Source organism: Epinephelus moara, chromosome 7, assembly GCF_006386435.1.
Source record: "Epinephelus moara isolate mb chromosome 7, YSFRI_EMoa_1.0, whole genome shotgun sequence".
Lineage (NCBI taxonomy): Eukaryota > Metazoa > Chordata > Actinopteri > Perciformes > Serranidae > Epinephelus > Epinephelus moara.
In genome coordinates, this window is record NC_065512.1 from 8,319,066 (window position 1) to 8,331,143 (window position 12,078).

A 12,078-nucleotide genomic window follows, 5' to 3' on the forward strand; every position below is an offset into this window, starting at 1 on the left:
TGACAGATGCTAAAACATACCCATGTTTGGTGACTAAATATCGGCTTGAAATGCAGCGATGACTCTAAAGAACAACTGCGTTTCATGGCACCATCATGGCAGGAAATGCAGTGTTGTCTCAGTAAAAAACAACCACCTCTTGTGGCACGATCCCCGGTGAAAACATATCAACAGGTCACTAAAAAACACATGTACTGTACATAAATATAAACGTATAATGCCAACATTTTCTTCTGGCGACTGTGCTGGGATGTCTGATGAATGTGTCAGTAGGCAATTGCTTACTAATACGTTAGCTAAAACGTCTTCAAAAGCCCAAAGATAAGGTTGCTGTCTGCTTGTTTTGATGTTTTTACGCCCCCCAGAAATTGATTAACGCAGCTATAAGGACGAAAGCAGAGCTCATTTAAGCTCACAGTCCAAGTATATTTATTACCGACTCCACTTAAACTGGATGAGGTAATGGTGTGTGGATAATGAGAACACCGAGAAGCACTGAAGTGTCACTGAATATTTCATCTCAAATGTCGGTTACAGATATTAAACTAAACTTGTGCAAAGTATAGAATTTAAAGACCATTAAAATCTGAAAAAGGCGACTCTCAGGGAAATTAAATCTCATAAATCAAAGCTGCACTTATATGATGTTTTCTGCAAAGTAAAGCTACTCAGAACATCAATTTCAGTTTTATTCTGTCTTCTGGGGAAATTAAAGCATATTGAATTAATAGCGAAGTCTTTGAGTGTCCCAGCTCTCCTTTGAGTATTGAAACAGTGGAAGATGGCGCAGTGTCATGACTGTCAAGCTATTTTAGAGCCTTTGATTGCTACAGATATTGTTGAAAAGAGCATGAGGAGCTGCTACAAATCAATTTCCTCTCAGAGCTCGCCGGAGCTGCCAGAAGATTAGAGCAGCGGTGTGGTGATGTTTCCAGCGCTCTGACAAAATGGCGGCGTCCTGCGCGGCTGGCAGGTTCCCGCTCTGTCACAGCTCTGCAGATGATCACATCAGCTCAGCGGTGACAAATGTAATAACATATGGATTGTTCGTGGGCGAGGATTCAGGGTGAGGGGAGGCTGTCTTTCCTCTCCTGCTGCTCAGTTAAGGGCTTTTGTTTCCCTGGAGGGTTTCAGAGGCCAAAGGAAATTAATTTTGGAGCTTCCTGTGTGGGAAAACCTTACCGCTTCTCGCTCATCCTCCTGACTTGTGGTGTCGTGAAATGTCTGCCTCATCAGAAACAGACACCATGGACATGTAATGAATCATCAGACGTCACGGCGTACAACAGAAGCAGAATCTGTGAGAGAAAAACATATTTATTATGTCTGAGACGGCTCATTGTCATCCAGACTGATAAACAGGGCCTCCACTGGTGTGTCATTTTGTGATGAGGTTTGCAGGTTTAACTGTTGACTGCAGTTTAATGAAACCCGCGTGTCATTAAAGTGACAATTTTACTTGTTAAAAACAGTCTTCTAATTAAAACATTTAGGAGTTGCTCCCTCCTTTGGTGTTTTAAAAAAACAAGCAGAGAAAGTGGTACTGTACTTAAAGCATGCACTGTAAAATAAAATCAATTAATTAATTAAAAAAGTAAAAAGAAATGGTCAAAGCTCTCAAATTGTAAAATTAAAGTAAAATATTCTACTTGAAATAAAGTGCAAAAAAAAATTATTTACCAAACTTCTAAGGTTTTGCAGAGAAACGCTGTTATTTTACATATTTTTCCTAAAGTATTATTATTAAACACTTTCAATATAGTGATGGCACTAAAAGTTCAACTGAGAAACACTGTTACTTTACAGGTGTTTTATTTATTTATTTTTAATTATTACGATCACAGGCAGACAGAATTTTTCAACATTACATTAACACTAAATATTCATGGCTAAATAAGCAACAAGACAAAATAAAATCAGAAAAAAACCCTCAAGTATGATAAAGTCTTGATCAGTGCATGATGGCAGCTAAAAAACAAACAAACAAACAAACAAAAAAAACTCTCAACTGCATGAACTAAAACTGTTCTAACTTTTCAGGATATTTGTACAACCACAGCATTCATAGTAAAAATATTTTTAAAAAGAAAGAAACATAAACTTTTTACGGGCTGTAAATACTTGTAAACTGTCTACTTTATACTTCTACCCCACTCCAGAAGGAAATATACTAGGTCCTGTGCAGATTAAAATTTTCATACAAAGTAAATGATCAGTTTATAAATTATGACACATACCTGTTGATAACTGATTGATTGTATAAGTGTAGATTTTAGGGGGGACGCAAGGGACACGTCCCCTCAATATTTCCAACATGTGCATTTGTTTCCCCCAATAACACATGACAGTAGCAGAGGACTTTTATTTGGAAAAAAAGCAAGACATTTACGTCACAAATTGGTGCAAAAAAATCACCACAATGCAGGAAAGTAAATGTTGGTTCTCAAAATTTCTGGCAAAGGACCCCCCCAAACCCCGTTTCATATGTGATGAAAATTGTGCCGAGATTGAGGAACAACCAGCAGAGCTGCATCCAATAATCTAAGAGAACACCAAGGCACGTAGAGGGTCAATAAATCTTAATATAATTTGGATGAAGGTCATTTAATGGAGCAGTGTGTAAGATTCAGGAGGCGTATGACATTTCCCACGCAAAAGTTGTGATCTATTAAAACAGGCTTAATAGGAAAAACCAACATTTTAGAGATGGGAAACTGGCAAAACAGATGATGATGAAGGGGAGGCCTAGAAATTGTCAAATAATTTTTGGCGCACACCATTTTTGGCTTTTGTCTGTATGTACAAATTTAGTATGGATCCTACGCACTCTTTTATAAATGACACCCCTGGTGAGTAAAACCAGTAAAAACACTGGATAAAGCAGTGTAACATTACAAATCAGTGTTTCTCCCACGTTGTTTGGCACGTCACAGAAGGGCTGCTTGCCCAGCACCTGCTAATGTGAGCTCACCTTTTTCCTCTGATAACTTAAGATCTGGACGTTCAGGAGGTTTTAACCAGGAGCTGAATTATCTACAGAGGTCTTTTCCTCTCCAAAACAAACAGAGGAGGTGATTTAAATTTGTAAAACACTGAATGAAGCAGTTTCACTTCTAAAAAATTCATATTATACCAAAGCTCTTGTCACAGTGAGAAAATACGAATGGCCCTATCTAGAGCCAGTGTTTGGTTTGTCCGTTCTGGGCCCCTGTAGAAACATGGTGATCACCGTGGACGAGGCCATTCTCCCTATATAGATATAAACGACTCATTCTAAGGTAAAGAAAACACAATAATTCTTATTACCTGGTGATTTTACGCTAAAGAAAACATACTTATTATATTCCATTTCTGCTAATCCTACCTGTAGACCTTTAATGCTTTAAAAGTGATCATTAACATATTAAAATCAATACAGAACATAATGTGCAGCCAGTGTAAATTGGCTAGCATAGGAGTAATGTGTTAAGAAGTCAGGAAGCAGCGTTCTGCACCAGTTGGAGTCAGTGAAAGGAGCTCTGGCTGATACCAGCATGAAGTGCATTACAATAATCCAGGCGAGTAAGAAATCACTGAAATAAAACTTTAATAAAACTCAGGATATTTATTGTAATGGATTATTTTTGCACTGTTGGATCTGAATACTTCCTTTTGTCAATGTGGTGCTGAATTTAAAAGGAAAAGTAAAAACCCAGCTGCTGTAGTCGACATTTGCACCCTGACTTTGTGTTCTCTGTCACACATCAACTGAAAAACAATCAAGTAGCTTGAGCACTATGAGCCAGCAGCACTTTTAAAGGCTTTGTCTTTGGACGCGTCGTCGTGTGGTCGGACTCGTTTGCCTCCGGCTTCATTCTCGTGGGTTCATATCCGCCTCACACTGTCACTCTCGCCTGTCGTATATTTCCTGTCTGTCCTCGCCAGTCTATGGGAAAACCTAATAAAACACTGAAGCACGCTGAACTGGCCAAAACATTTCTTCTGTTTCTTCTCTTGTGTTTCATAGTTGCTCTGTTTGTTGTTAATGATGCGTTGCATCATAATGTGTCAGTGCTGTTGTGTGAGATCGCTCAGAACGCAGCTGAAGGATTTTCTGCGTGTGTCTGCTCTGAACATTTGTCTGTTTTTGTTCAGCTGAGTGAATCTGACCTTTCAGAGATGTGTCATGTGACTCCTTGTAGCCAAGCTCTGTGGTGGAGGAAGTCCTCAGATCCTTTACTTGAGTAAAAGTACAATAAGACGCCTTTGTTAAAGTCCTGCATTCAAAACTTTACAGAAGTAAAAAGCACATTAGTATATCTGCATATTACTGACAGTATGAAAAGTTTAAGTAATCATACTATTGTATCTGATGTTTTTGGATTCATATTACTGCTGCATTAATGTGTATGTTGCATTTTCCTGCTGTAGATATTAAAGGTTGTGCTCGATTTAACTCCTTTATATACTGTTGGGTGGTTTAATCTACAGCAGTGCATCATATTCTATAGGACCACCTCACACTCCTAAGAATAAAGGTGATAACTAGAACCCAACAAAGAGGGACATACCTACAACCATCTGTGAAAGGTTCTACCCAGAACACCCTATTATATGGCTTTACCACCAAATTAGCTCTGGTTCTTAAATTGGTACCATTCAGGACTCTTGGATCTATCTAAAAAACAAGCCCTTGTTTCCAGCAATTTTGATCTGAACCATACTAATCAAGGATATGTCATCAATTAAGATTATTGCACAACACACACTGCAAGTAAACAGTAGTAGCAAGATGGTGGATCGCACTGCTTACCTGCAAACTTTTGTCCAGAAATTGTTTCTATCCAAAAACAAACACAGACCAGCGATCAATGAGACCACTGCACACTCTTTTTGTTGTGATAATTCCTTACTTAACGTCTCTATCATTGCTTTCTCCAACCTCACTTTCCAACTCGTACAATATGATACGCCCACCGGTGTTATCTTGGTTTGCACTTCAGGTCAATTAAAACCCACTACTGTTTGATTTAGCAGGGAACCAACTTTTTGGGTTTAGTTGAAATGCTCCGAGCTGTTCAAAATTTGGTGTGGGAACCATTCCATGTTGGTTGGAAAGGGGTATGAGAGGTTTTACAGGGACCTCTTCCAACCAGAACCCTCTGTAGTAACCTTGTCTCACTCCAAAGTCATCAAAAACTGGCACTTGGACAGTGACTTCTGGCGTCAGACACACTGGTTGCTGTTACTGTTTAACAGCGCCCGGTGGCATCAGGGAAACACGACAAGACAAGAGCAAAATTTAAGATGGTGGAGGTCTGAGTAGGGCGGATGGGAGGTGTGGTGGATGGGTCCAACAAACACCCACTTTCACCCGGGAGGCTGTTGTTTGCTTCCCGTAAGTTTCTAAAGCCAAACCCTGTTATTTTTTTCCTCAACCCAACCATGTGCATTTGTTGTTGAAGGAAAAAAAAGTCGCCTCTCTGTGTTGTACAGACGTAGTGCTTTTATTTTGAAAGAGACTGTATGTAATCGGTAAATTTCTTGTGAAAACAGAAGTGTATTTTGAAAGAAGACAATGCATGTAACAGGCAGAACTTGACACGGCGTCCCAGAACATCAACTACCAACACACCCAGGGTACGTTTCACTTCATGCAAGGTACCCTGGGTAAACGGGTAGAGAGGAGCTCTTTAGAAGCCTTATTTCTATGAGTGTATGGTGGTAGTTTTTCTGTCCTGTGAGAACCACATACTATATCTGTATCTCTGAAAAGTCGACTTTTCATGGTGTCAGAAAAACAGCTCTGTTTTCAGCTTTGTGACGATGCTGATCCAGGAGGGAGTTTATTCAGCTGAAGAAGTAAAAGAAATTTCTCAACACATAAAGAAACACAGTTCTTCAGTTTATCACAAACACACACATCAACACATCTGGAGATACATGGTTTCCACTGGCTTTGGAAAAGTTTAAATGTAGTATTACAGTCAAGTATAAAAACACTCAAGTAAAGTAAAAGTACCTTGAGTTTGAACTTTAGCACATTACTGGACTTAATGCACGTAGTCCTGCTCACACACAGCTAATACGGTCTCTGCTGCTGACCTCCAGTGAGAGTCCCATCGTTCTTGGCTGTAACAAGATATAATTTCACAGATGAAATAATTATTGCTTTGATCGTTGAGTTTTTCATTCAAGACTTTTTAACCATGTTTGAAAATCAATTTAGGCCACACCGCTGTGTAAAATGTGGTTTATAAACAAAATGTGATTTGATTTGACTTCATGGAGATACATCTGTTACACGCGGGACGTGCTGGTGTCTCTCGGGTGTGAATGTCCAGATGATTTTTTAAAAAGGGGGTTAAAAGGACGTCATTACTTACCATGAAAATGAAAACATCACTTATTTAGCCTAATTGTATTTGAGCGTGAACAACTGTCAGCTGATGTCCTCTGGCTGGCCTCTGAGCCGTTTGTTCTGGGTTCAGCGTGGCTTTGCATCACCTCAGGCCGACTGGGGACTAGAAGCATGAATCCTCTGGGCTGTAAGGCAGCTGTGTGAGAGTGTGTGTGAGTGTGAGTGTGTGTGTGTGTGTTTTGAAATCTCTATCGCTGAAACATGACTGTGTTCCAACCTGTATCCACTTCATGAAAGCTCCTCTATTCACTGTTTAACCACTTGTTGTCTGGCAGGTTTTTCTGGCAAAAATAATCTGACACACAGGAAGTGAGGTGTCCTTTCACAGCAATGGAAAGAACACGAAGAGACTGATCTGCAGTCATTACACTGATCAAAACTTTTACTTTGAAAAGGACTTTATGCGTTCCATTTTTAAAAACGCTGTTTTACCAAGAAAAAAAAAAAACAGTGGCAGGAAAAAAATCCCACAAAATTTTAACGCATCTCTTGCCTCTCTTGTAAAACTGATGCTGACACATGCAGCCTGGAGACATTTATTTCTTTGAGGAAACATGATTTTGCGCAACATCTCCTGAGCACCAGAGAAATGAGACACCACAGCCACAGGCGTACGGCTGCGGCTGCAGTGTCCCGACACAGGGGACCCATCGCCCTCAATATGTAGAACATGTGCATTTGTCCCCCCCAATAAAAAACATGAAAGTAGCAGAGGACTTTTTAAAAAAGACATTTACATCACAGAAAAGGCACAAACTGGTGCATAAAAAATTACCAGTGTACAGAGTGTTTCACATTCAGTGACAGACTCATTTCCCCCAAGATGCACCACAGAGCGCCACAGGAAGTCGTTCCTGCCTGTGGCCATAAACCTGCACAACTCCTCCCTCAGAGTGTCAGTGCTCTGAGTCAGACGACTGGCATCTGGACTGTAGTCACCGTCTGAATTTATAAATTATAAGTAACAATTGGGTGCAATAATTTTAACTGCTGTAATATTTTTCAGTATACGACTTTATCATGCACATAACTGCACATATTTACGTTTACTTTTATTCTATTCTTGTTGATTCTTTTCTACACTTAGAGCTTCAGCACAGTGACGATATATATTTTATTTTTAATAGTTTTATATCTTAAGTACTATTGTTAAACACTGTAGCATAATGCACATTCTGTTTTTTTTAATTTTATTATACATTTTCATTTTATTTTATTGCTTTATAGTTCATACTCTTGTTCTTACTTCTTTTAATTCTCTATTCTTTTCGTTGGAGTGACTGTAACAAATCAAAATTTCCCCTCGGGGATCAGTTAAGTGTATCTGATTTCTGATTTCTGATATGTGTTCCCCCAACGATTACACAAAAGCTGCACCCTTGCACAGAAAAATAGATATTTAAAAATGACATAATGTCTGAGAGCCTTACCGCATTGTATTTCATTATATTTTGAATCGTCACCTGTAGCCTTAATCTTGTATTTTTCTAAATTACTGTCCACCCTAAATTGTTGCATAAAAATTCACTGCTGTGCAGAAAATGACCCTGAAATTGGTTAATGTTTTAGGTACTTTGTAGAGACCAGGGTTGGTTGGAACGTTTTTCACTCTGTGCCGTATTTCTCTGCCATAATTTATGTCAGAATACGATAGCCAGCAGTAAATAAAAGAATAAGGTCTCAGCTATAAATAAATATGTTTTGATGTACGAAATGTTTTCTAGAATTAGGTGATTTGTGATTAGAGGCATGCGGTGCATTTGTGCCAACCAGCCCCATCACAGGGTTGTAATTATGTTTGCCAGCTGCCATCACTCATCACAGATTTTCAAATTTGATTTCAAAATGTAGCTAATTTCTTTGTCCATTAACTAAAAGTGGTACATTTCTAATGTCTCTATCTAAAACAGTTTTATAAAATCTTAACCTTCAACACATTCTCACTCCGACCTCGTCACATATTGATGGTTGGTCATCGACTTTCCACGTCCACATACAGCGTGCAAGGTACCCTGGGTGTGTTGGTTGTTAAATGTTCTGGGACACCGTGTGAAGTTCTGCCTGTTACATGCATTGTCTTCTATCAAGATGCACTTCTGCTTTGCATACAGTCTCTTTCAAAATAAATACACTACGTCGGTAAGACACGGCGAGTTGACTTTTTTTTTTTTACTTTATCAACTAACGCACGTGGTTAGGTTTAGGAAAAAAAAGAACGGGGCTTGGGTTTATAATCTTAAAGGACGCCAACACCTCTGGCACTGGTGAAAGTCTGTGTTTGTTGGACCCATCCACCACCCCTCCTGTCTGCCTCATTTGGACTTTCGCCGCCTTAACTTTTGTTCTTGTCCCACCATATTTCCCCCTGCCATCACAGAGCACCATTAAACTATTACAGTGACCAGCTGTGTGTCCTGCCAATGTTAAAGGACAGCTTTGTCTGAAACCACAAGTCACTGCCCAAGTGCCAAGATTTCGACGACTTTGGTGTGAGACCAGGTTGTAACCCTCAGAAGACCAAAGAATAACTGTGTGCCAACCAGCCCTGGTCACCCCTACCACTGGGTAGATTAGTAATAAGGTACTACATCATATCGTATGTTTTTAACTAGTGACTATTCATGTCAAATGAATGTAGTGGAGTAAGAAAATGCAACATATCCCTCTGAGATGTGGTGAAGTTGAAGTATAAAGTAGTAAATAAATTATTAGTATCTCAGATTTTTACTGAACTAAAGGTATTTAGTCACAGTCCACCACCACCGACAGCGGATCTCTGAGCACAGAGCGCCAAACACCACAGAAACGAACCCTGAGCAGCACAGATGGAGACAAAATGTTTAAAAACATGGATCACAGATTACAGCATCCATCTGTGTGTATCTCCATCAGCCCAGTCATCGTCTCTGTGCGGCATGCGTGCGATTTGAGGTCTGGAACGTTAAATGTAGCTGTTCCCCCCACAGGCCTGGTTTGAAATGACCCCCTCTGTTGGTCTGGGGTGTTTGGCTCTGTGTAGGTTTTCTCACTCTCAGATTAATCAAGAGCAGACCGAGGCCCCGAGGCGAGGCTGGGGCCGACACCGCCTGACGCCTCCCTTCTGCTGTGAAATAATCCTTGGCCCTGCGGCGAGCGTCATCGCAGTGTGAACTCAGTTTCCGCTTCGTGTCACGTGGCCCTAAGGAGGAGCAGTCGCGCTAATTGATGCTACAAAGGACTTGCATGTATTATGTGTTTGCTGAGAGGGAAATTGAAGGCAGAGGCTTCAAGTTTTGTGTTTTGGAAAGTTTAGAGGCACAAATCCCACAAGCACACACAGATTTGTGAGACATCACTAAACTCATGAGGGCCCTCATTCACCAAATCCACTTCCTAACCCATAATCCTTCACAACTACAGGCCCAATCCTCACTGAAACCCAAAACCACTGTCAGAAGTTTGACATCCCTCTGTGTATGTAACTTGTCACTGTTCCACTAAAGACACATTAGAGTCTGTACATTCTGTGTTTTCTCTGGACATCAAGCAAAAACAGATTAATGCAAATTTAAATGGGATTTCGCCTGCGGTCACTAAAACTTCAAACTCAAATTGGAAGATGTCCGTCATCATTTGTGCTTATTTTCCAAATGTCTTTTCAAAGATATTTGTACAACAACATTCACCCTTTTCCCTTTCCTATTTTTCAGATCATCCTGCACTCCATGCACAAGTATCAGCCTCGTGTTCATGTCATCAGGAAGGACTTCAGCAGCGAACTGTCTCAAAACAAGCCGGTGCCCAGCGGGGAGGGAGTCAAGACCTTCAGCTTTCCTGAGACCGTCTTCACCACCGTCACTGCCTACCAGAACCAACAGGTGTTACTATTATTATCATTATTATTTCCTTACAGGAAAAAAAACACCTTAAAGGTCCAGTGTGCAGGATTTAGATCGATATAATGGCAGGAATTTTATGCAGTATGCATAAGTATGTTGTCATTAAATCAGTCAAAGACCCTCTTCCACCCGTCTACATGGAAAGCCATAACACGGAGAGAGCATACTCTCTGCCCTTCCATGCGTCTACATGGAAAGCCTAAGGCAGGGAGAGCAGCAGCAAAGACCTCCAGGAACAGAACAGAGCAGCAACAATGACAAACAGAAATGACATTGATTCGTCAGACACAGCATGAAAAGGAGGAGCTGGGGTGGAGGCTGGTTGTAAAGCAGCTTGCAGAGGAAGCAGCAACAGTAGGCAGGCCAGAGCAGTTTAAATAGGGCGCCCTGAATGAGATTCACCAATTGATTGCATAGAAAGGAATCATGGGATGTATCAGCTGACTCCCTTCCATCAATCAGCTGCTCCATCAGTTGATTGGGCTGTTTGAGATCAGCTGATGGAGCTGGGATGTGAGCTGAGCTTGGCATCGTGTCCTAACGCTAACTAACGCTATGATCAATTTTATAATCACCTAAAAAATGTGGAGCAGGTCCTCTTCTATGGAGCCTGCCATGTTGTTTCTAGCTAGCTCTAGATAGTGCCATTCACATTACCGTTTTGGACGCCGTAGGTCTCCAACTCGCATGGCACACAGGAGAAGTTTATGTTGGTTGCCATCTGCAACCTCCTCGCTAGATGCCACTGCTCAGTTGCCCCACAAATTTGAAGATCTTGCAGTTTCAAGAATGAACACAAATTCAAATAATCTCTGCAAAATTCGTGTCATCTTGTCCTGCAAAAAAGTGGTTGAGTTAAGTGGCAATACTACATGGCATGGTGGTAACCATGCCAAAAAAAAAAACAGAGTGAAAGGATGACTTTTAATAAGCTTTTATTATTAGGACAATTTATTGCAAAATAGCACAGACATGTTGGCGTATTTAAGTGTTGTAGAAAAGGCTTTGCAGATTCAGTTTAAGCTGTGATAATCAAAAAAATCTCCTTCTCGTCTGCAGATCACCAGACTAAAGATCGACCGCAACCCGTTTGCCAAAGGATTCCGGGACTCTGGCAGAAACAGGTACGTTATAGCATCACAGACACACAACACTGCCTGTTACAGTGTTTCAAATTTATTATTGTATTATTTCTATTGTGTGTGATCTTCAATATGAAAATAATGGTCTGAAGATAGCACTTAGCACCATATGCTGCCCCATAAAACAGCTGCTTTGTCTGTTGCCAAGAGAAACACTTTGAATCTGCAGCACAGACGGACAGAGAGGCACTTCATCACCACTGTACCTCTCTCTTTGTTTCTATCATTTATCTCAAAAATGTGCATGAAGGCTCAAAATGCAAGGAAAAAAACACTGGTTGTGCACGATTAATGTATTGGTTGATTTAGGCACAAAACACTTGGTAATGGTCAGGAAAAGATGATGTTTTGGCTTAAAATACCTGGTGTTGGTGGTGCTACCCCAGCTGGAAACACAACAATGGGTCCCTAAAAAACACCCACGTTTGGTGGCTAAAAAGCAGCTGGAAACGTAGTTATGATGACCTTCTACAAAACATCCATTTTAGTTGTTTTCATCTTAAACAGTGGTCTGCAGTTTGGCAGGCGTCTCGCCTAGGTGATGCACCATCCACCATCCCCTTCACCCCCTGATGACATGGTTACTGTTTGTTAACATGCTCGCCATTAAAAGCCGACCCCAAATTCCCCGCCTCGCTATATATTTTTTCTGCACTGT

General features: G+C 40.6%; 1 protein-coding gene across 2 annotated transcripts in view; it reads left to right on the forward strand.

The window, feature by feature from the left end:
* tbx15 (T-box transcription factor 15) overlaps positions 1-12,078 on the forward strand; it is a 58,619-nt gene that overhangs the window by 30,425 nt on the left and 16,116 nt on the right. For both annotated transcript variants that reach the window (XM_050049203.1, XM_050049204.1), the window contains exons 5-6: positions 10,090-10,257; positions 11,338-11,402. In XM_050049203.1, the coding sequence (XP_049905160.1) occupies positions 10,090-10,257; positions 11,338-11,402 (233 nt within the window). The remainder of the gene's footprint in view (positions 1-10,089; positions 10,258-11,337; positions 11,403-12,078) is intronic.